The sequence below is a fragment of the Bidens hawaiensis genome, unplaced genomic scaffold (assembly GCF_021521415.1).
Source record: "Bidens hawaiensis isolate Kalapana, Puna unplaced genomic scaffold, B.hawaiensis_p1.1 tig00015706_1, whole genome shotgun sequence".
NCBI lineage: Eukaryota > Viridiplantae > Streptophyta > Magnoliopsida > Asterales > Asteraceae > Bidens > Bidens hawaiensis.
This window is the reverse complement of record NW_027492402.1, coordinates 94,080-118,360: the sequence shown is the minus strand read 5'-3', so window position 1 is coordinate 118,360 and position 24,281 is coordinate 94,080. Positions and strand designations below refer to the sequence as shown.

Sequence of the window (24,281 nt, the reverse complement as noted above, 5' to 3'; positions counted from 1 at the left end):
ATTTACATTTACATTTACATTTACATTTACATAATAATAATAATATTTTATTTTATTGGGTGACATGTTATTTAATTCTCTGAATTTGGTAAAACGAGTGGCTCGATAACACGGGTCTAATATCAAGTTTACAGGTATGCATTAGCTTTGAACGCGGTCTTATTATAAACATTTTGATTCAAATGTGAGATCATGATGCTTAACATGTTTGTTTACTTTTTAAAACATGTATTCTATTAATGTTGTCAACACCAACAAACAAACAAAAAACTAATCGTATGATTTAAGTTGAATATGACTTAATTTTTTTACAAATTTATTTTTTACAACGCTAGAAGAGAGGTTTAATGGTTCATGTACATGACACAATCTCAATGAAACAAATTTATTTCAGTGTTCAATTTACAATCCCAGCAATAAGATTGGAAATTGGACAGGTCGGCGAATATTTTTCGAAATATCCAGGCGACCCGCTAGATATAGACATGTGGCGTGCTTTGATTGGTTTAAAATTTGGTTGGATGATGATTACTAGACAAACGGGCTGCGTGGATTTAAGACAGACATGATGAGATACAACCAATATAATTGATTATAATAGATAAACTCATAACACCGAGTGTTGGGGAAATTGCACAGAAGGATGTGACATCGTGGGAAAATCTAAGAGTCATGATTGTAATTTCAGATTAAAACTATTTGTGATTCCTAAATGTTTTGACGGATAAAACTCAAAGTGAATTGAGCAAGAATCAAATACAGGTTTGAGAGAGTTTTGTGAACCAGAAAGTGAACTCATATGATCAAGATACAATTTATTAGGGTTACAGGGTCAGTAATTGCTTTTGCAATTATCTATTTGAATTTCAAATTAATCAAGATACGTTCCTATTTGTGACATCAAAAAATACATACGGAAATTTAATGAGTTAAAATTTCAATGCATTTTTTGGGCTTTCTCTCTTGGACCTCATTAGGGACAGTCGCTCTTTGAACCCTGCTTCTAGGCCGCTACCATCTTAGAACCCTATTACTTACTATTTTCATCCTTAAGTATCAATATAGGGTTATTAAACCATAATAAGATTAAATAAGTGTACACTTGTACCAACTAGCCAATCTCAATTGTTAATAACAGACAACAATAATCGGTCAAATGGACATTTGAGTAATTTTCCATACATAATTGTTATTCGGTCCTGTATGGGGGTTGTTAAATTTTTATTCGGTCTCCGAACATGCCATCCTATGTTTGTTAAGGATGTCGTCTCTATTTTTGACAACGGGCTCCGGGAGGTAATCAAGGATATTGTGGTATGTGGGGGTTCATTTTTGGGGATTTTCAATGGAGGCTAGCCTCTCTCCCAATCCGTTTGGGGGGGGGGGGGGGGCTTAGGTTTATATTCGGTTGAAGATGTTTCCACATATGCTTTCGTAGCATCGAGAGCACAATCTTGGAAGTTCCAGGACCACATTTTGCGGGATTATGGTATTGATAGTTTGGATTCGGATTATGGGTGTGCGTTGGATTGTTAGCATAGTTTCCTTCCTGGTCTTGATCTTGGCGGGTTTGATAATAAGGACACCACCCCCTAAAGCCCAATATGCTTTGGCGAGTGCCCTTTATAGTAAAATCGTCCAAAGTTTGAGAGAGGAGTTTAACTTATCAACTCGCTAGAGAGCGGTGTTAAAATGCCTTCAGGCTCCACATGCTTAAGATTTCTTGAACGTCATCCCTATCGAAGGGTTAGGGAAACACATGTCGACAGTGGAGTACCGGTCCATTCTTAAATATCGTTTAATGATCCCATTATTCTCAGTTGATGAGCCATGTCTGGTGTGCTGTAAAGCTTGTTTGGGTAATTTTGGTGAACATGACGTTCATTGCAAGGAGCTTCCGATTTTTAAATATAGACATGATTTGGTCAGAGACGTCCTTTGCGATGTGTTGAAACGAGCTGGGATCTCGGCAAAAAAAGAAACTCATGTGAATTTCCTGTCAGATCCCCTAGGAGGGAGGTGTACTCTTCGGCCAGTAGACGTTCTTGTGTTTGGATGAGCAGGAGGGAAGCACGCTTGTATTGACCTTACTGGAGTATCCCCTCGTTAGGTTTAGGGATACCAGGTTTGTTGCTAGGCACACTGTGTTGAAGGCGGAATCAGGAAAAATTGCTAAGCATGAGAAAACATGTGTCGAGAATCAGCACGTCTTTATTCCTTTTACTTTTGATACATTTGAGTCCCTTGCCCCCGAAGCTATCACGTTTCTTAAAAGAGTTCAACGAGTCATGCATAGTAACCTATCGACGCCAAAGAACTATAACTTTATTTTCAGTAGAGTCTGGTTTGTTATTCAAAAGGAGGTGGCGGCATACCTTATTGTCCACTTATCCAATTGAATCCTTTTATTTAATAAAGGAAATTAAAAAGTTTAATAAAAAAACATATAATTACATTTATTAGTCTCTTGTATGAGAAACCTAACGCCCTCAAATAAGTTGTTGACCATAACCCATTTATGAAACTTCAAAGAAACATCAACTCAATATCATTCAAAAACTTAACATTCAAACCCTTAGCCAACACTTCACAACAAAGCCTATAAATCCCACACCATCACCACCACCTAAACCACCACTCACCACCATGAACCACCACCAACACCCATTCACCTTCCCACCCACCACCTCCACCATCCTCCCACCCACCACCACCTTCTTCTCATCCACCCCACTCCCCACCAACTCCTCCTTCCAAAACTTCGTCTTAAAATCCGGTGACCAACCAGAATACATCCACCCTTACTTGATCAAATCCTCCCACTCCTCCCTATCATTCTCGCACGCATCGTTTCTCTCCAACTCCGCTTTGTGTTACCAAATATTCACCCCTGACCTCACCCTCTCCGCTTCAAACCAGAACAACCCGAACCTGACCCATGTCGTTTCCTCATTCGATGACCTTAGTCTCACATTAGACATCCAACCCACTCTAAGATTCTTCTTAGTCAAAGGCAGCCCATACATAACATCCCAAATCCTACAACCAGCAAAACTCTCAATCAAAACCATTCACGCCATTCTTGAATTGGTTCCAAATTCGTCGAAAACCCGGTTCAGAATCGCGTTAAATAACGGGCAGACATGGGTCTTGTACACCTCCACATCAATCAATTTAACCCATGATCTCTCAACCATCACATCTGATGACTACTGCGGTATTATCCGAATCGCAGTCTTACCGAATTCGAATTCGGGTTCGGGCTCACAATTCGAATCGGTTCTTGATCGGTTTAGTACTTGTTATCCGGTGTCGGGTCAAGCCGTGTTTAGTCAACCCTTTTGTGTCGTATACAAATGGGAAACTAAAGGGTGGGGGGATTTGTTAATGTTAGCGAATCCGTTGCATATTCGTCTGCTCGATAACTGTTCGGTTTCTTCGGTTTCGGTTTTGGATGATTTTAAGTATAAGTCTATTGATGGGGATCTTGTTGGGGTAGTTGGGGATTCGTGGGTGTTGAAACCCGACCCAGTTTCGATAACTTGGCATTCGGTTAAAGGGGTTAAAACCGAGTCGTGTTTGGAAATTATCGAAGCGCTTGTTAAAGACGTTAACGAGTTGGATTCGAGTGCGATACAGACGACGTCGTCGTATTTTTTTGGGAAATTGGTGGGTCGGGCGGCTAGGTTTGCGTTGATAGCCGAGGAAGTTGGGTGTTTAGATGTGATCCCGAAAGTTAGAAAGTATTTGAAGGAAACGATCGAGCCGTGGCTGGATGGAACGTTTGCGGGTAACGGGTTTTTGTATGAGAAAACATGGGGTGGGCTGGTGACTAAACAAGGGGTTACTGATTCGGGTGCGGATTTTGGGTTTGGCATGTATAACGATCATCATTTTCATATCGGTTATTTTCTTTATGGGATCGCGGTTCTTGCGAAGATAGATCCGGTTTGGGGGAGAAAGTATAGGTCGAAAGCATATGCGTTAATGGCGGATTTTATGACACTCGGTAAAGGATCGAATTCGATGTATACGCGTTTGAGATGTTTTGATTTATGGAAATTGCATTCGTGGGCGTCGGGTTTGACCGAATTCGCAGACGGGAGGAATCAAGAAAGTACGAGCGAAGCAGTGAACGCATATTACTCAGCGGCGTTAATGGGGCTGGCTTACGGGGATACACATTTAGTTGCTACGGGATCACTACTTACGTCGTTGGAAATACACGCAGCGAAAACATGGTGGCATGTGAAAGAAGGGGATAGCATCTACAACGCGGATTTCACAAGTGAAAACCGCGTTGTGGGGGTTTTATGGAATAACAAAAGGGATAGTGGGTTATGGTTCGCCCCGGCCGAATGGAGGGAGTGTAGGTTAGGGATTCAAGTGCTGCCGTTGTTGCCGATAACGGAAGCTTTGTTTTCGGATATCGAGTTTACGAAACAGCTTGTGGAGTGGGCTTTGCCTGCTTTGGGAAGAGAAGGTGTTGGTGAAGGGTGGAAGGGGTTTGTGTATGCATTAGAAGGTGTTTATGAGAAAGATGTTGCAGTTGAAAAGATTAGGGGTTTGAGTGGATATGATGATGGGAACTCATTGAGTAATTTGTTATGGTGGGTTTTTAGTAGAGGTGATGAAAATGAAGGAACAAGTGCACATTGTTGGTTTGGTCACTATTGTCATTAAGCTGTTTTAGTCAATAATTTTGTTATAGTTGTTGCATAAATAAGTTATATGTGTTGCTTGACGTAATAAATGTTTTAGATTTAAGAAAACGAGGAGTTTTAAGTTATAATCTTTCATGTTTAGCATGTGATGGGACAATTTTAGGTGGATATCTCAGAGAAAAATGTCATGTGAGATGTTAGATCAAATACTTTTATGGTTTTAATTGATATTTTGAACATGTCTTGTCCTTTTAATTATTGGTTTCTACTTGATGCATTTAGTACTTAGTAGAATTCCGTTATATCTGTTACTTCTACATCAATAACCCAACGCCACGTGTACAAAAGCTTACAAGAATGTTATCATCAATATCAATTGTTTTTTTTTATAATTTTTGCTGCTAAAGACGCTTTGGCTTGTTTAAACCAAGAATTAGCCATTGTGTCATCACAAAGTAGAATTCTCTAGCGTAACGCACGGTGGGACGAAAACCCGCGTGGAATATTGATTCGAACTGACAACCTCACAAGACTAACTCAAATCTTTCATATTAGGTCTCGACTGAAGAAATGATCGATATTAGGTCTCCACTAATAACCAAAACTTCTTATTCTATAGTTATTGATATATATTTTTATATAAATATTATTATACATAACACTTAGGACGAGACTGACACTACTCTGACACAAGACATAGTTTAAGCATCAGAAAATGACACAGTAACATGCTTAGTTGTTATGTTAGTAGTTGAACTTGTTTTTGTGCATTAAACAATAAAATTGGTCATCAAATGATGCTTTAAGTTTACTTAATAATTGATTACTACATAGGATCTTTGCAAATGGTGCCATTCCCATAACCTGACAACTTAACCAACATTTATATAGCAACATGAGTCCCCCCTAATGTTTTCTAGCCATGGAGCTGATTGTTTTCTTGACTTTATTGTTATTGTTGATTTTCGTTCCGGTTTTCGTCCTGTTCCAACGTAAGAAGTACCACGATCAACGACTACCACCGGGTTCACTGGGACTACCGGTGATTGGGCAAAGCCTGAGTCTTTTAAGGGCTTTGAAGGCGGACAAGGTCGAAAAATGGTTTCATGAGAGAATAAAAAGCCACGGTCCGGTTTGGAAAGCAAGTATTTTTGGATACCCGACGGTTGTTTTGTATGGTCCAACGGCAAATAAGTTCATATACACTTGTGATGGGAACCTACTCGCTAGCACGCAACCACCATCTCTCAGTAGAGTCTTTGGTTCCAAAAATATCTTTGAGTTGTCCGGAAATGATCACAAACGAGTCAGAGCGGCCATAGTTTCGTTTCTTAAGATTGAAGTGTTGAAGCAATATGTTGCTAAAGTAGATGATGAAATTCAACACCACCTTCAAACTCATTGGCATGGGAAATATGTGGTCCAGGTAAGTTATCTTAATCATCACTGGTACACGTTATTAGAGAATATTATAGAATATATTATTAGAGTCTGATTATTACACTGTTAGCATATATTTTACTTTTATATATAGCTGATCAATAATACATTACACATTACAGGGTTTTCATTATTTTACACACGAAACACATGTGTCACACTATAACTATTAGCATTCTAAACTCGTGTAGGTGCAACCTTTGATCAAGACCTTAACCTTCAACATAATATGTTCGCTTCTTTTCGGGATTGAAAGAGGACCCAAAAGAGAAAAAATGCTACCGCTTTTTCAGGATATGATTGAAGGTGTGCTATCGGTCCCAGTCAACTTGCCTTTCACTAAATACAATCGTGCGATCTTAGCAAGGAAGAAACTTGTGCCGATGCTTATCAAACTTATACAAGAGAAAAGAGAGGCGCTTAAGGAACAAAAACAACAAGATGATCCTCGTACGGATCTAATCACATCCTTGCTTAGCATTCGTGATGATGATGGCTCAAACGTGATGTCTGAAGACGAGATAATTGACAACATCATCATTTTGATGGTTGCAGGATTTGACACCACTGCGGTCCTTCTTACCTTCTTCGTTAAGCTTTTGGCTAGCAACGAATCTATCTACTCGACTATAGTTCAAGGTACGTAACACAATATTACTCGATGTATGTACGTTGTAATCGATTAGAAAAACATATATTACAGAACAAGAAGAAGTTTCAAGTAATAAAACAAGTAAAGAAGATTTAACATGGGAAGACCTCTCCAAGATGAAATACACATGGAGAGTAGCGACTGAGATAATGCGGATAAACACTCCTGTGACTTTGAGCTTTCGACGAGCTAAACAAGATATCGAGTATGGAGGATTCATAATTCCGAAAGGATGGCAGGTATGTATATATGGCACAAAACTAACTAATCAATGTCATTTAAACTAATCTCTTAATTGATTTATATATGTGTGTGTGTGTGTATATATATATATGATGTGTTCTTAGGTGTTAATATCTGGGTCCATGACGCACATGGATGGTGGGATTTTCGAAAATCCAAAGATGTTCGACCCTACACGTTTTGAGAAACACGCACCATCGCCACCACCTTTTAGTTACGTGCCGTTTGGAGGTGGGCCGAGGATGTGTCCTGGTATGGAGCTTGCGAAAATGGAAACTTTGGTCATGATCCATCGTTTGGTGACGAAGTTCAATTGGGAGCTAGTTAAAAATGACGAATCGTTCAAGAGAGTTCCCATGCCGGAGTTTGATCAAGGGTTGTTAGTGCGCGTCAAGCCCTTAAGAGAAACCATGGTGTCTTGTAAAGCATGAATGTTGTGATAATTATTAATTAGCATGAGTCTTTGTTATTTTGCTCAATAAGTAAACTAAACATGGGAAACAAGTTTCTTTTAATTGTCTTGTTTGATTATAAAATTCAGAACATGGTTTTTCTTTCCAAAAAGATATAATATTGTGTCTAATGGAACCATTAGGATGTATATTCATCATTTGTTTGTTTTAGAATATAACTGAATTATAAGCCCAAAGTAGACAACTAAGACAAGTGTTAGAAGTTGGATAACGATTTGGAATTGATCGGCTGATCGTTGAACTAATTGAAGTTGTTTGTACATAAGGGCATTTTTTCAGTACTCGTCTGTGGCACCCGAAATCTTAAAGATGGCTATGATTAAGTCTCCAAAAAAGTAAACGAAACCTTGATTTTTCTACCACAACAGTAACTATCAATCTATCATGCAATTATAGACTCGGATTTTAGTTTACATGATCATAGAAATAAACACACCAATGACTAAAATTATGATCTTTTTAAGCCTAGCAAGCTGTGGGCGGGTTCGGGTGACAGGTAACTACGAGTTCTGAGCAACATTAGTTTGGCCCGAACGGAGTAACTGCAAATTTGATTGATTTTACGAATAATATAGAATGTCACGATTTCTAAAGTACCATTTTGCAATAAAACTGCTGGAAACACCTGCAGACTGTTATTTGGCCAATTGTACACAACTCTTAATTTATCTTATAACATCAACCTTAAAAAATCACTGACAAGTAACCAACAGAAACAAATCAAGATTCAGTTAAGATTCCAAAACAAGAAAAAGCTTATCTGCGACCATCTGCCGGTGCTTGTGGCGCCTGCACCTGTGCTCCCTGATAACCACCACCACCATGAGTGGTTGCCGCCACAGACCCATAACCAGTATCACTTGCTTGCTGCATAGCCTGCCCTTGGGGCCCAGCAGGGCCTGTTGGTGACTCAAAGTTAGTTCCTCTGTGCGCCTCATATCCTGGCCCACCAAACTGTGGTCCTCTTGCAGGCCCGCCGGGCCCCCATTGTCTATCGTACCCGGTCCCACCAGGTCCTCTGTACATATCATAACCAGCTCCTCTATGAGGGTCATAACCAGGTGCACCAGGACCCCTTTGTGGGTCATAGGCCGGTGCACCAGGTCCCCATTGGGGGTCATAGGCTGCTGCACCAGGAACCCTTTGTGGGTCATATGCTGGTGCACCGGGTCCTTTATGAAAACCAGGTCCTCTTTGCGGGTCATATGCTGGTGCACCACTGCCAGGGAGTGGGCCCCGCCCCTGTAATTCAATATTTTGTTAACATGTATAATGTACTAAAAGAAAGCATCAAATTATACAAACTTCATATACAAATGCAAAATAAAAAATACTAAGAAGAGTTGTTCTAACCTGGTTAACCGCATAGGCATCATCATAAGTGTTATGTCCAACAGGATAAGGCGCAGCTGCTGCTATATGAGGTGAGAAGAAAATATATATCAATACGAGCTGGTAACAAGGCAAAATAATATTAACAATAATAATAAGAGAAAGTGCTATAAATAACCACATACTCTCTGTATATTCTCATAAAAGTCTCTAAATTTTCGCACATAAAAAACCAACATACTTTTATTTTTTCCTCATAAAAGTCCTTTAACGATTCTTTACACATTAAAGTCCCTCGACATGTTAAACTTGAACAAAATTGTGAATTTTCTTTTTTCACTTATTAATACTAAGCGAGGGAAGAGTTGAGACGAATTAATATTTTAAATCGGAAACATGGCAAGGGAAAGTCTGTTCAATGGTCATCTTTTCTTTTCCATTTTCTAATTCAAGAAGTTGAAGATAACAAATCATCTTTACAAAACAATATTATATAAATGCACGAGCGTGGATGACGTAACTCAAAATAAAATAAAATATAAAACTAAAAACATATAAAATGGTTTGTATAAATTTAAAATCGTTAAAAGTTATAAACAAACAATTTTTATCACTATTATAGTATTATCATGTAATTTGTCAAATAATGTTTTCATATATTTCATCCAATCATAATTAAGAGAGTTTAAAAAAAAAATCAACATGTTATCGGACTTTTATGATAAAAAACAAAAAAGGCTGACAGTTTTTTATGTGGAAAATATTGTTAAGTGACTTTAATGAGAAAACACAGAAAACATGTTGGTTTTTTATGGTATTTGCTCTAATAATAGTAATACTTAAAAGTAAGATTAAAAATAGTTTACCCGTCCTTTTATCAATTTCAGCCTGTTTCTTCAACTCTGCACGTAGCTTTTCCACCTCTCCAGCCATGGTCATATAGTTCTTTTCCATTACTTGAAGAGACTCGAGATGCTCGTTATATAACTTCTTCTCATACTCATAAGTCTGCCTAAAAAAACACAACCAGAAACATATTACTGATTAACTTCAATAAAAAGTTCATAAATTTAACATCTTGAAGCAGAAACATTACCTGCAATGCTGATACTCTTGTCTAAGGCCTTCAAGTTCTGCCATCAAAGCAGGAATCTGCTGCAAATCCATGTGAACCCTTTGATGATCTTCTGTCAATTTCTGCACCCGTGAAAGAAGTTCATCCCGAGCTGCAAGCAAGCCCTGTGCCTCGGCTCTCGCCTTATTAAGTTCCATCTTAAGCGGCTCTGCACCTTGAAGATCAGCTTCCATTTTCCCATTTCTTTCTAACAGTCCCATTATTTGTTGTTCTCTCTCTGCTTTCACAGCTCCTACATGATTATGCAACATTTGCAGCTCATGCTGTACGGTAGCAAGATCTTGCCTCAAGGTCCCGTGAGTTGTAGCAAACCTCCGGTTTTCTGTTGCAAGTTTCTGCATCTCCATATGTTGTGCTGCAATCTTCTGTTCCATGATTTCTGGATGAGGTGGCATGTCGTATGGTGGAAAACCACCGCGATGAGGCTGCATATCGGGAGGGATTGGATCACGGTGGCCCATACCGGGGCCCGGAAGTGGATGCCTTAAATGATGAGGTGGCGGAAGTCTACCTTTGCTTGTCATTCTAACCGGTAGTTGACCCTGAGACCAGGTTAAATACCCATGTATTGTATAACATCATAATCAGTATATGTTCAATAATAATAATCTGGAGTTAATAGTTACAGAGTTGTATACAAGTGTTCCTTTTATAAATTCAACGACAGAAAATAAAAACTAAAACATACACAATTAAGGCTCTCCAAACCGCTCGCTCAAAAAATGCTCAGAAAACGCTCGTTCGATTTCGGCTTGGTTCAGTTTGTAAACGAGCCAAGCACGAGCAAAGGTATGCTCAATAAATTAAAAAAATTGTATTTTACATACATACAAAATTGAAAACCCTTTTGAAATTTACCTCTCTTCGCCACTTTCATAGTTTTGATTGCTCTGTTCATGTTTTTAGGCTACTAGCAGCTTGATTCATGTACATTATAATATCCGACTTCAAGCTTATTTCTTATAGAAATTAGCAAGCAACTAGAAGTTTATCTAAATACTATTTTCAGGTACATTATATTCAGCTTCAAACTTGTTTCTTACAAAAACTTTTAAAGTGAAAAAACAGACAAGTAATGCTCGAAAACCCGATAGATTTTGGCTCGGTTTGTAAATGAGGCAAAACACAAGCAAGCAATTGGAAAGTGAAGGTTACTATAATATTATAAGCATAGATCAACATACAGTACTATAATTTGATTATCATATGCAGTGTTTAATAAAGATTACAACTTTAGAGCTATATTAATAGTAATAATAATAATAATACTTCAATTAAAGATGAATACAGGTTAATATTAATATTACTTGGATCAGTAACAAAGGGATTGAAGCCCTAATTGTAATTGAAGTGAAATAATATAATATAATATAATATTACCTTTATGAATTAAAGGCTGAGATTGTGATGAGTGACGATGCCCTAATTCTCGATCCCAATTTCCCCCAATCTGATTCCAGAATTCAGAAAGAATTAGGTCACCGTTTGCTATTGCGAAGGTTTTATTATTTGAGGTTCAATTTGGTTGGTTTTAACAAAATAATAATAATTTGTTTTTTTTAACTAAACGAAATGCCGTAAACACTCGTCCGAATGCACAACGGTACGTCGAGGTAAAACTTGTTTAGTTGAAAGATCCAACTAGTCAACGTCACTTATCGTCTAGTTTATCATCATCATTTTGGTGCCGCTAAACTAAATGCTGAGAGGTAAGAATTAAACCTCAGTAGCATAAATCACCAATTGACATAATAATAATAATAATAATAATAAACATATACTTAACGAAAATAAAAAGAACCTTAGGAAAATATAACATGTAAACTAACGGCTCGTTTGAAACTCTTAAAAAAGTTGGTTGAATATTAATTTGCTTTTAAACAGGATGAACGGGGCCGACTCCATTTATGAACGAGTCGTGCCTAAACAAAGGTAAGCTGACTTGTTAGCTGGTTCATTGGCTCATTCGTGTTACTCCTTTAATTAAAAGCATAACTTTGATGTATACTAACTCGATGTGTATCAGATACGTTATTTGTTTTTTTATATATATGTAATATACAAAAGTTACAAAACTAGAAAAAATGAGTCGGCTCAAGAAGCGATGATCTGGCTTAAGCGTAACATTTGAGCTCGTTAAGATAGATGGCTCGTCTTGAATCCGTTCATTTGCATTGCTTACTTCTTTTTCTAATATTTTTTGAAAAATAATCATATTAAAAAGGAAAAATTACAAATTTTGCCTTTTTGAATTACCCAAATTATGGAATTGGTCCTTTACGAATTTATTTGCATATTTCCCTCGGTATGAGTCCTTTACACTAACGTGCGTTAAGTTTTTCAGTTAAGTTACTCCATATACACTGCACATGAGAGCATTATAGTATTTTTAGCTCCTTAAGAACTATTTTAACAACTATTTTTTTCTAATATTGTAGAGTACCAAACAATATTCAAGTAAGTTTGTTGGTATAAGTTACGAGAAATAAAAACAACATACCACATGTTATATGATATGTCTTTACACCCAATTTTACTTTTTAGTGTGTTTTTTATTTCTTTTATATTTTTATTATTATGTTTTATTTTTTATGAACTTAACCCCTAAAAGCACATCCATCCTATAAACTAAAAGTATGCACATTAAGTGAACAACATGAAATATATTCGTGATTTCTTATACATAAAAACAAAAGCTAAAATTTCAACGTACCACATGCTTGACGGACGTAACACACTCTAAATACTATGCTAGGGTTGAGATTTGGTAACAACATCCCAATGAAGAGATTTTAACCACATCAAACCACAAACAAGCATATCTAACACCTTCCGGTACTCCAACAAACCCAACGGATAACGGTTGATGGATACTTGATGGATATGAGACGCGATACGTGACCGGGTTTAAAAACCAAAAACCTCTCATCCATGGCTCATTTTCACCCCTAACCGGTGTTGTAAAACTCGCTAGTCGCTAGTCAAGCGCTGGGATGGGAACTAGTGATTAATCGAAATTAATCAAGATTACTTGGATTGGACTTTAATGTATAGTTTTTAGTTTTATATACACAATCATACATTTTTTATATATAATTTCAGTTTTATATATACACAAACACAATTTGGCCGGAAATTGGCTGGAATCTTGTTGGAATCCGCTGATTTTGGCTTGAATCTCACCAAAAACCGTTGATTTGACCAGAATCTCGTCGAAAACCGCTGATTTTGGCTAAAACCTCATCAGAGAAAGCCGATTAAACTTGATTTTTGGCGAATTTGACTATTGACCAGTTATCCCAAAATTTATCAATGAAGTAAGGATTAACGATTAATTAAGGATTAATCAACGTTTAATTGGGATTTTTACAACACTGCCACTAAGTATATAACTTTTTAGATTAATCATAATGGTTTGTAATCAAATTGATGTCATAAAATTATTTGAATGTTTTGTAATTACAATATTATTAACAAAAAAACATACTTAATAATAACATCCTCATTAAAGAAAAAAAAAACCTCATAAAACATTACATCACTCAAACATAACACATTCTAGTTGTTCTATTCAAAATCATTATTTCTTACAAACAATTCTTACTTAGTTACTTCCAACACATAACTTTAACAAACAGATTCATAAGAATCATAACTCAAGTTGAATAAACTTCTTTATAACTCCCATCATCTCGCTCCCGGGAAACCGTCCAAGACCACCTCGCGCGACCGCTAGCTCATCGAACTTCCAAACCGAATCACCCGAAAATGCCTGACCCGGTTGACTCACTTCCTCTTCTTCCGCCACGTCATCACCAGCTTCAACAGTTGGCAAAGGAAAAGTATCGAGAGACGTTTGTAAAACAACAGATTCGCCACCAACCGCACCCACGTAGTCTTTTAACCGACACAATGTAAACGGGACGGGTTCAAAGCTGTGGTCCCCGTATTCGACAGGAGTCGAGTGGTCCCCGGTGACACATAGGAAAAACTGAAACTGGCCCGTTGACTCTGCCTCCCAAAGAAGTCTTGCAAGCTGACCGATAGCTTTGTCAACCGCTTCCAATCCTTTGACTTTAAAAACCGTTGCTTTATCATGACCCGCATCGTCTATGGCCTGCAATTTACAAAATCAATAATTCACTAATATTCATTTGGGCAAACAAGCTCGGCTCGTCTAACTTACAAAGAGCTCGAGCTTGGCTCATTTCGAGCTTTATTTCTAAAGCTCGAGCTCGGTTCGTGAGTAGTTTTTCAAGTTCGAGCTCGGCTCAGGCTCGACTAGTTTATTATTTGTTATATAACACATATATTTATTATTATCATTATTTTCAAGATATATTTTTTATTTATAACTTTGTATATAACAATAACATAATATATATATATATATATATATATATTATTTAGTTAATCTTATCATAATTTTATATAGGGGTGTGCGTGGTGCGGTTTTCGTCTAAACCAAAACTTCGGTTTTGGAGTTTTTGAAACCGTTCGGTTTCGGTTTTTTCAGTTGCAGTCATTCGGTTTTTGTTTTGGTTTCGGTTCCATTTGAGCTTGAAAATCTTGGGCCGAAAAAAAGTTGGCAAAAAACAATAAATTTAAGTATAAATAATCTTGTTAATTGTAAAACAATAGACTATTATACATTTGACCAAAAACATTTGAGTTACATATTTATGAAATTCTTACTAAATAATTAATATAAAATATAGGAATTCGGTTCGGTTCAGTTTTTTCGCCGAACCGTTAGTTCGGTTTTTACAAAAACCTAAAACCAAATCGTTGGTTTTTGTCTCAGTTCGGTTTTTTCGGTTTGGATTTTTCGGTTTTTCTGGTTTCGGATCGATTTTTCAGTTTCTTGCACACCCCCAATTTTATATATAATAATGATTATTAAATAAATATGTACTAAATATAATAGATTAAAATTATATCAATCATGGGCTCGTTTAGGCTCGTGAGCTGTCTCGAGATCGATAAGCGAAATTCGGGTCCGGGCTCATTTATTATGCAAGCTTATTTTAAGGATCGAGCTTGTTTAAACTCGGCTTGATTCGAGCTTTTAAGTAGCTCACGAGCGGCTTGGCTCGTTACACCTCTAGGCAAAATAGTAATATACTAACTACTAACTAAAAGATAAGTTTAGCACCTTTATATGAAGAAAACCAAAATCATAGCCATCAGAAACACCCGGCTTGTGCTCATCTTCACCCGGTACAAAAACATTTGGGCATGTTCGCATAGGAGCCGATAACGCCTTTGCAATTGCGGTTGCTTTTGATGTTAATAAAGTACGGTAATCTCCCGTGGCACCAGAAGCTTCTAGAATGTCAATCCCGAGAGATAAACCAAGACCCGCTATGATCTTTGTAGGGGCCACCATGCACGGTCGCAGCCCGTGGTTTTTCTCAAATGCAGGAACCTACAAAAGTTATATAATATTGTTATGGTTATTTGTTTAATGTGGGATTTTGTTAAAATATGTTAACATTATAAATGGTTCCTCGATCCTAATACCGCAGCCTCGTAAAAGGACAACATTAGCAATGTTTTTTCCTTCGGTTGCGCGTTTTTGGTTTATAGGATGAGCAACCAAGATTTTAGAAATTTCTTTGGATAATTCATTGACAACATCTGCAGTGTGTTTGACTTCTTCTGTATTGTCAAGAGGTTTTACTTCTAGAAGCAAACGGTTATCCTTTAACGGGTCGGTTCCCGATATGTTTCCACTTAACTTAGGTCCTTTGACAACAACTCCACATCTGTGTTCAGTTGCATACCTGAAAAAAGAATCCAAAGTTTTAAACTTTATAAAAGATTCCATGTTTCAAAGACTTAATATGTAATAGGCGATTATTAATTTATTATTACCTGACTCTAACTTCATACTTGGGAAAAGATGGAAGCTTCATTTTATCCAATGCTGCACATAAAACGGGCCCTTCTTCTTCAAAGTGTCGGTCGGCCCGTCTGCTAGTGACTACTCCCGATTTCTCATCCAAAGTTGCAAAGTTTGACTGATTGATGAACAGTCCAACCAAAATCAGTATTAAATGTAATCCAGAAACAAACAAGCTACAAAAGTTGGTGCATAAAGGCCTGTAAACAAACTGGATAGTACGTGACCCGTTGGGTGGGAAGTTCGTTTTTTAATACATGAACAAAAAAAATTGTTCATCTAGTTAAACGAACAAACATGAATACATGCCTTGTTCGTTGATTTACATTTATGAACGTTTGTTTACACTATTTCATTTAAACTCGTTTGTGTTAGTTCGTTTAGGTTCACTTATGTTTGTTTTAGTACGTCAGTTTACGTTCGTTAATATATTATTTAAACATTTTTGGCCCATTACAATTTAATCTAGTTTTATAACTTGTTAAGCCTAACACGTTGTTTTTCACATTACTTTAAGCTATTTATGTTTGTTCGTGAACCGTTCGTTTATAGTATAAACTTTACTGATACCAATTCCACGGCTTTACTCAAATGGCTCAAGAACAATTGATCATAATAAAAATAACTCGAACCGAAATACTCGGTAGACAAGCTTCACGCTTACAATTCTTTAATCAAATATCATAAAACTAAGTTCTTAAATGCACCAAAACAACCTTAAATAAACAAACCTAAGATCTAGTTCTAATCGTACGTATTTGAAATTCAAAAACTAAAAACAAGATTAGTAAATAATTATTAAATAACCAAAAAAGGATAAAGAAAATAATATCTTAAGTTCAAACTTGACGAGTAGGATTTCCGCATCACAACTTTATATTATTAATGAACGAATATAAACAGACCCAAACATGTTCGTCTTCTTAACGAACGAACATGAACAAGAAAACTCCATTCGTTTAAGTGTTCGTGTTCGATCAGCTCGTTTACAAGCATAGGTACATATCAACATACCTTAAAAGCAATGTCGCCTGGAGCCATGGCTAATCCAGCACCCATTGACTCAAACGCGCCTCGACCGCGGTAATATACTCGCGGGTCATAACCCAAAATAGAAAGATGAGCAGTGTCACTACCGCAGCCCAAACCAACTTCAACTGGGTCCATGAGCCCGTTAACTCCAGCAGAAGCAATGGCATCTAAATTAGGCACCTTTGCAGCTTCTAAAGGAGTCTTGTACCCAAATCTTGGAATCGAAACATCTCCCAACCCATCAATTAACACAAATGCAACTCGCTTGCGCGGCGTGTTTGAGTTAACCATACTTATTTTAAGATCTGAAAGATTAAAGTTTCAAGATCATGTCATAATTATAACAAGCTCAAAAATATTCTAAATCTAATATGAATTTTACTCAAATTTTCTTAAAATAAAAATATATACAAAAATAAAAATAAAAAGAAAGAAAATCATATTCTGATATCAACATGCAGAAGCTCAAATGTGTGCTCATATATTAGGGTTCATTGCCACATGATCAAACATATGAAGACAAATTGTAACAAACTCAAAATACTTAAAATTTCAAGATAACAAACTTAAAACATTCAAAAGTTTCATATGAATTTGGTATAAATTTTTACTCAAATTTTCTTTTTAACAAAATTATTAAAAAAATATATATCATATTCTGATATGAACATGCAGAAGTAGCTCAAATGTGTGCTTATATATTAGGGTTTATTGGCACATGATCAAACATATGAAGACAAATTGGAAGTAAACCCAATTGATAACCCTAAATCTATGCTTCCTACATTTACAAAGCAAAAATTGATATAATAATAATAATAATAATAATAATAATAATAATAATAATAAAAACAAGATTAAGATAAGAAGCACTGACTGACCTGATTCAGATTAGGGTTTTGATTTTGAGCAAGTTTTGGGAAGAGGGTATTGAAAAAGATTGAATTTTTATAAATCTTTTGGGGTTTAATTGCATTTGCAAGATGGGAAAAACAAGAATCTAATGCCCCTAGCTTTCTGAATCGAATAAATTGGTATTTTTAATCTTTTAAACATTTTAAAAACTTTTTGACAGCATAAAATGGTGATCGGACATGGTTATATTATAACATGTAAGTTTTCGAGTCTTGAGAATATCATTAACCGGATCCGAGTCGGGTATGACAGGTAAAACCCATTGCTCCTATATATAGGTGATCATAAATCGGGTAAGACCCGCGAAACCTGACCATAGATTAGCTAGTAGTATTCAATGAATTCCTTGTTATTTATTTCCGTATTGTTTCAATTAAATATTTAGTGTGACATAAATTTTTATAAAAGTAAAACAAAAATAAGTAAATAATAAAAAGAGAACCTATTATTGGCCGAGATTGGTGGACATAGTACCAAAGGGGTGGGCTCGGCTTGCTCTCGAGACCGTCCGGAACACCATCCCGGTTTTCTTAGTATCGAATAAATTTCACCCTAAGCGGCACAGTAAACCCGACACCCCGAAATGTTTGCAAAGAGAATGGAAGAAACCAGGATTAAATCGGGATAGAAGCTTGGATAACCATTAGTACCGACTCGATACATCATTCCTCACCTCATGGTACAGACGCAAAGCTCACCCCGAACAAACTCTTACAGAAAACAACTCTCGTCACCCTAGTATATGTTTTTTTTATTAGATAGTATATTCCATTAAACGATAAAATTAGAGTTCATAAGTTTCTTTTAACAAAAACCAGGGTTATTAGTTATTACAATATCTTATATTAATCTGAATAAATCTAGAATTTATTAATAAATATATATACAAAGGTCAAAGTATATAAAGAATCAAAGTTATCATGATGGTGATGGAGTTGTGTTAGGAATTCATACTATTTTATTCACTAATTTGGACGACCACAAAGAAAATAATAGTATATTTTGTAAAGATATTTAATTAGACGCATTATTTTATCGCATTTCTAATTGTTGGTTTTAAACATTATTCATATTACCAACCAAACCAGGCTACCATGAACATATAATAAGACAGTAACCAAACATTTCACAATGATTACTATAAACAAACATATGGTTCTGATTCTTTGTTGCCTATTGCATATAACAACATTTGATTAGGGAGGGGTGTGTGGGGTCAAGCCAATTTGGGGTGTGCAAGGTCGGGTCAGGTCGGTTTGGTTTTAAGCTAAAATTGAACCGGTTACCGAAATGCCGGTTCGGTTTTTGGAAAGCCGGCTGGTTTCGGTTTTTGGTTTAGGCTTGGTTTTGCCATTTAAGCTTAAAAATTTTGGATCGAAAAAAAAATTGCTAACAATAATTAATTTAGCCCTAAATTCTTTTGATAGTTAATATTTGGGTTCAACTATATATTTAAGTATTAAAAATTACTTAAAATTCTAAATAAAAAAACTATAAGCTCGGTTCATTTGGGTTATTTTCGGTTTTATTTGCAAAACCGACGGAATCATAAAATTAAACCGTTCGATTTTGTTCGTGTTCGGCTATTTCGGTTTTATCATACCCCTACATCCAATTACATTGTTATCCTAATAAACTTGGTTTAAAATTTTCAACATGATATGACAAGGTTATGAAATTCACAAACTAATTATTAATAAACCAAACAATCTTTACTCCTTTAAATATAAGATTTAATATGAATAAAATATTCGATGATTTGAAACTGAGCAAAGTGCATCTATTAATGCGATTTTATTTTGTATTTTATCAAGCCTTTAATAATTGCAAATATAATAAAACCAATAAACAAAAGCAAGCTGTGATTGACATTGACACTTTCTTTATTTCCCATTTTGGCTTTGTACCGACGAAAATAATAAACAAACGTTCCACTTTAGTCCCAAACTATACATAAACAACAAAATCTCCCTTTAGAAGTAGATAGCGGCAACTCCTGATACGACATGAAAAAAAAAGTTTTTGGTCGGCTGACTCGAATCGTTTTCTTGAATAGGTCAATCCAAACACGACTCGTTTTTTAAATGAGTTAATCCAAGCACGACTAATTTAAAAAGTTGGTTGATTCGTTAACCAGTTTCAGAGTTTATAAAGAAATTAGAAAATTTGATTTTTCAGATGAAAAGTGATAGAAAAAATTTAAAATATTTTGATTTTTGACTTTTAAAAGTGAAATAAATTTCCCTTTTATATAAATTTATTTATTCTTCACTACAACAATTTTATCTTATTAGTTTTAACCGGCGATTCATTAATCTCATTTTCTTATTCTAATCTCTAGCTAAATATATTAACCTAAGCTTATTAATTGGTAACGAGAGACAGATACACTAAAATAATTATTAAAATTACACAGAATACAAAAAAAGGTCTTATATGAGTCACCGTAATTGATAGTTTGAATCGTTACCAAGTCACTTTTTAGCAGCAAAGTCCCCCACACTCGGGATTACTCTTGAATATGAGCATAATTCTTTCGCCCAAAGAACATTATGTAGTGACTTGGCGCAACCCAAATCATATTGCTTCAGGCGAGATTTGGGGCTACCATTGGACCAATCAGCTCACTTATATTGGTAAATGAACAAAAAACAGGTCAGCCCGAAACATGAATCGAATCCAACTGTTTTTAAATGGGCCGACTATAAATCTGCAATGACTCAAATAAGTATATGGGTCAGGTTATAGTTTAAGAATTAAACCCGCTAGATAGGGATGATAATGAAACTGAACCCGATGGAAAAACCCGACATAATTGGGAAGGGAAATACCCTACCCATTTACCCGATGTACCCGACATGACCTTTTTAAATATTATATATTGTAAATATACTATTTATTGAAACTTGTTTGTCACAACCCGATAGAAATCCGACGGGTTTTGGGCCGGGTATAACCGAAGACTATTTTGACAAAACCAGAAACCCAACGGGTAAATACCCGATTAAAAGACGACGGGTTTGGGACGGACTTTCATAATAAGGTATGGGTTTGGGATACCTAAACCCGACTCATTATCATCCCTACCGCTGACAAATCAACCTATCACAGAGGGATGCTACTTGTATATACTCAAAACTTAAAGTACCAAATTGAAATCTTTTATCAGAACCCACAACGGTAAACTATTGTTGTTCATCTTGTATATATCTATATCCATACATGCCCAGGGCAACAACAACCCACAACGCTCTTATATGTTTTGAAGAAACACAGAACGACGGCGTTTGATTTTACTCTTCAGGTTTGTTGTTTTTTGGCTTAATTTGTAATAAAGTTTGAATCTTTGATTTGGGTTTTCTTCTTTTTGTGGTAAAAGATTAGGGTTAATCTTTGATTTCAAGAATTAGGGCTTAATTGGGTAAATTTGCCGCAATTGCATTGTCTGTGTGCAGTTTTTTTAATATTTTTTTAGGGTTTCAAATTCTTGGTTTAGGGTTTTTTTTAATCAGATCAGGTTTTTTGTTTCCAGGTTTAATTTGTAATAAAGTTTGAATCTTTGATTTGGGTTTTTTTAATTTTGTGGTAAAAGATTAGGGTTAGGTTAATTGTTAGACAAAATCTTTGATTTCAAGAATTTGGGTAAATTTGCTGCAAATGCATTGTCTGTGTGCAGGTTTTTTTTTTTAATAGATTTTAGGGATTCAAATTATCGGGTTAGGGTTTATGTAAACAGATCAAGATCTTGTTTTTTATGAAGATGATGGAGTTGTTATTTGAACAATTAAAATATTTTTTATATTATTATGAGTCTTATGAATTGTAAAAAAGAATGAATTGGCTTATCTTATAAAGTTCAGATTTTTAATAATGTTGATGATCAAATTTTGAGGTTTCTTTTTAGGTTTAATTTGTAATAAATTTTGTATCTTTGATTAGGTTTTTTTTTTTTTTGGGTAAAAGATTAGATTAGGTTAATTGTTTATGGAGTCTATGATTTCAAGAATTAGGGATTGATTGGTTAAAATCTGCAAGTGCATTGTCTGTGTGCAGGTTTTTTTTTTTAATAGATTTTAGGGATTCAAATTATCGGGTTAGGGTTTATGTAAACAGATCAAGATCTTGTTTTTTATGAAGATGATGGAGTTGTTATTTGAACAATTAAAATATTTTTTATATTATTATGAGTCTTATGAATTGTAAAAAAGAATGAATTGGCTTATCTTATAAAGTTCAGATTTTTAATAATGTTGATGATCAAATTTTGAGGTTTCTTTTTAGGTTTAATTTGTAATAAATTTTGTATCTTTGATTAGGTTTTTTTTTTTTTTGGGTAAAAGATTAGATTAGGTTAATTGTTTATGGAGTCTATGATTTCAAGAATTAGGGATTGATTGGTTAAAATCTGCAAGTGCATTGTCTGTGTGTAGTTTATTGGATTCTAGGGTTTCAATTTTTTCTGTTAGTTTTGTTTTTGTGTTTTTATAAATATCGAATCAAGAGAGATCTTGCTTTTAGTGAACAATTAAAATCTTTCTTTTTTTGTCATCGTGAACTTTATGAAGTTTAGGTTTTTAAACGAACCCGTCTAGAGTCGAACAATGTTGGTGATCAAATTTGGTACTTAGGGATCTTTTGTTTGATGTTTTATATTTTGATGTTTAAGGTTTTGAATTGATTTGTCATATTAACAGGTTACTCGATTTCATTAACGATTTGCTGCTGTCACTGCTCTGATTTCCAGTCTTGAATCTTTCTTTTGTAACTGATGGTATGTACATCAAGTTTTTACATTAACACAAATGAATCTTTTTTGGTCAAGCTTACACTTTTCGTGTTTATAATATGTAACCGTTGCAGGCTACCAATGAGAATCTTCCTCCAAATGTAATCAAGCAACTTGCTAGAGAGTTAAAGAATCTTGATGAAACACCACCCGAAGGAATCAAAGTAGGTGTGAACGATGATGATTTTTCAACAATATACGCTGATATAGAAGGCCCAGGTACTTATTATTATTAGCTTATATGTGTGTTAGGATGTATGCATATGTTACAAACATATATATATTTAAAGTTTACACATAATTCTTTTGTTATGCAGCTGGCACTCCATATGAAAACGGTGTTTTTCGCATGAAATTAATCCTGTCACGCGATTTCCCTCACTCACCCCCTAAAGGTTTGTCTAAACCGAAATCTTTGTTCATGCGCATGTTCAATTTAAAACCTTTATTTTATTTATCTTCTTTGTTTTTCTATTTATAGGTTATTTTTTAACCAAGATCTTCCACCCGAACATCGCGTCAAACGGTGAAATTTGTGTCAACACATTAAAAAGGGATTGGAACCCGAGTCTCGGCTTACGCCATGTTCTAATTGTAAGTTTCCTGGATTTTGTTTTCCATTTTTGAATTAAAATTTATTGCGAATTCTTGGTCAACGTGACACTGGTTGCGCAGGTAGTCAGATGCTTGTTAATTGAACCGTTTCCAGAATCTGCATTAAACGAGCAAGCCGGTAAAATGCTACTTGAAAACTATGAAGAATATGCTAGGCATGCTAGGTTAGTATTTTTTATTTTTTTTAAATCACCAATTGGATTATTATATGTGAATATTTAAGTTAAAGCCAAAGTTTCATGATATTGATCACAGGCTATATACTGGAATTCATGCTTTGAAGCCAAAGCCAAAGTTAAAGTCAGGCGCTCGATCTGAATCAACCGCTGTTGACCAGTCAAACACATCAGTTTGTATTGTTGACCCGAAAACCGCGGTGTCTGGAGCCGTGGTGCCACCTACGCCTTTGGCTCCTTCATTGAATACTATGAAAGGGGCGAGTGGTGGCGGTCAGGAGCCGACAACCGCTGCACTGAACTCGGTGGTTGAGATTGGAGTTAGTAGTGGAGCTGCTGCTGCTGCACCGACGCAGGCGGTGAGTAATAAGAAGGAAGGCGGGCTGGCGAAAGGTCAAGATAAAAAGAAGATTGATGCTAGAAAGAAGAGCTTGAAAAGATTGTGATTTTTTTTTGTTTTGTTTTTGGCATGTATTGTTAAGTTTTACTGAATGCAGATTGAGTTTAGTGACTTGAATGGAATGGAATCTGAAGTCTTGTAATGTAATATCCATTTGGTGTCAATACATAAAAAGCCAAATTTCTTTTTAGTGGAGATGTTGGTTGGATACCAAGAATTTACTTTTTAAAATAATAATAATAATAATAATAATAATAATAATAATAATAATAATAAAATTTATACCTTTTTCTTTCATTTATTTCAACTTCAAAAAAGGGATGGAAATATTCATTTTGTCATTATTTTTTAAACGGTTGCTCGTTATCAGGATTTGAATCTTGGTCTTCACTTAAATTGCATTGTTAGGATTTGAATCGTGGTCTTCACCTTAAAATAAAAAAAATGGCATCAATGACTAGACAAATCTCACATTATTCAAGACAAATGAAAGTATGTTGCATAATTTGTGGC

The 24,281-nt window shown here is 35.5% G+C and overlaps 5 protein-coding genes across 6 annotated transcripts; 3 read left to right on the top strand and 2 right to left on the bottom strand.

The window, feature by feature from the left end:
• Positions 1-2,646: 2,646 nt before the first annotated feature.
• LOC143549650 (glucan endo-1,3-beta-D-glucosidase-like) lies at positions 2,647-4,683 on the top strand. The gene has a single exon (XM_077040506.1). The coding sequence runs from the start codon at positions 2,647-2,649 to the stop codon at positions 4,681-4,683; it is 2,037 nt and encodes a 678-aa protein (XP_076896621.1).
• A 788-nt stretch (positions 4,684-5,471) lies between these two features.
• Positions 5,472-7,650, top strand: LOC143549627 (taxadiene 5-alpha hydroxylase-like). The gene is made up of 4 exons (XM_077040489.1): positions 5,472-6,090; positions 6,296-6,743; positions 6,808-6,995; positions 7,104-7,650. The coding sequence occupies exons 1-4, from the start codon at positions 5,587-5,589 to the stop codon at positions 7,428-7,430; spliced, it is 1,467 nt and encodes a 488-aa protein (XP_076896604.1). The 5' UTR covers positions 5,472-5,586; the 3' UTR covers positions 7,431-7,650.
• Positions 7,651-8,074: 424 nt separating this feature from the next.
• On the bottom strand, positions 8,075-11,394 carry LOC143549661 (protein FLX-like 2). 2 transcript variants are annotated; one of them, XM_077040519.1, is made up of 5 exons: positions 11,320-11,394; positions 9,901-10,481; positions 9,671-9,816; positions 8,826-8,887; positions 8,075-8,714 (listed from the first exon to the last, which is right to left on the bottom strand). In XM_077040519.1, the coding sequence occupies exons 2-5, from the start codon at positions 10,461-10,463 to the stop codon at positions 8,229-8,231; spliced, it is 1,257 nt and encodes a 418-aa protein (XP_076896634.1). In that variant the 5' UTR covers positions 10,464-10,481; positions 11,320-11,394; the 3' UTR covers positions 8,075-8,228. The 2 variants fall into 2 exon arrangements, with proteins under 2 accessions (XP_076896634.1, XP_076896635.1); XM_077040520.1 differs by having other exon boundaries at positions 8,826-8,884.
• A 2,077-nt stretch (positions 11,395-13,471) lies between these two features.
• On the bottom strand, positions 13,472-17,900 carry LOC143549649 (uncharacterized). The gene is made up of 6 exons (XM_077040505.1): positions 17,758-17,900; positions 16,859-17,181; positions 15,817-15,962; positions 15,451-15,725; positions 15,095-15,369; positions 13,472-14,056 (listed from the first exon to the last, which is right to left on the bottom strand). Exons 2-6 carry the CDS (start codon positions 17,165-17,167, stop codon positions 13,589-13,591), a joined length of 1,473 nt encoding a protein of 490 aa, XP_076896620.1. The 5' UTR covers positions 17,168-17,181; positions 17,758-17,900; the 3' UTR covers positions 13,472-13,588.
• A 3,110-nt stretch (positions 17,901-21,010) lies between these two features.
• On the top strand, positions 21,011-23,935 carry LOC143549625 (ubiquitin-conjugating enzyme E2 22-like). The gene is made up of 7 exons (XM_077040488.1): positions 21,011-21,095; positions 22,486-22,562; positions 22,652-22,796; positions 22,895-22,972; positions 23,059-23,171; positions 23,253-23,356; positions 23,448-23,935. The coding sequence occupies exons 2-7, from the start codon at positions 22,560-22,562 to the stop codon at positions 23,812-23,814; spliced, it is 810 nt and encodes a 269-aa protein (XP_076896603.1). The 5' UTR covers positions 21,011-21,095; positions 22,486-22,559; the 3' UTR covers positions 23,815-23,935.
• Positions 23,936-24,281: the final 346 nt, after the last annotated feature.

Coding starts and splice junctions, on each gene's coding strand:
- LOC143549650 (XM_077040506.1), top strand. CDS start 2,647: ATGAACCACCACCAACACCCATTCACCTTCCCACCCACCACCTCCACC.
- LOC143549627 (XM_077040489.1), top strand. CDS start 5,587: ATGGAGCTGATTGTTTTCTTGACTTTATTGTTATTGTTGATTTTCGTT. Junction 6,091..6,295: donor ATGGGAAATATGTGGTCCAG/GTAAGTTATCTT, acceptor AAACTCGTGTAG/GTGCAACCTTTGATCAAGAC. Junction 6,996..7,103: donor TAATTCCGAAAGGATGGCAG/GTATGTATATAT, acceptor ATGTGTTCTTAG/GTGTTAATATCTGGGTCCAT.
- LOC143549661 (XM_077040519.1), bottom strand. CDS start 10,463: ATGACAAGCAAAGGTAGACTTCCGCCACCTCATCATTTAAGGCATCCA. Junction 9,817..9,900: donor CAAGAGTATCAGCATTGCAG/GTAATGTTTCTG, acceptor GTGTTTTTTTAG/GCAGACTTATGAGTATGAGA. Junction 8,888..9,670: donor TGAAATTGATAAAAGGACGG/GTAAACTATTTT, acceptor CACCTCATATAG/CAGCAGCTGCGCCTTATCCT.
- LOC143549649 (XM_077040505.1), bottom strand. CDS start 17,167: ATGGTTAACTCAAACACGCCGCGCAAGCGAGTTGCATTTGTGTTAATT. Junction 15,726..15,816: donor AAGTATGAAGTTAGAGTCAG/GTAATAATAAAT, acceptor TTCTTTTTTCAG/GTATGCAACTGAACACAGAT. Junction 15,370..15,450: donor AGGCTGCGGTATTAGGATCG/AGGAACCATTTA, acceptor TATAACTTTTGT/AGGTTCCTGCATTTGAGAAA.
- LOC143549625 (XM_077040488.1), top strand. Junction 23,172..23,252: donor GCTTACGCCATGTTCTAATT/GTAAGTTTCCTG, acceptor CTGGTTGCGCAG/GTAGTCAGATGCTTGTTAAT. Junction 23,357..23,447: donor GAATATGCTAGGCATGCTAG/GTTAGTATTTTT, acceptor TATTGATCACAG/GCTATATACTGGAATTCATG.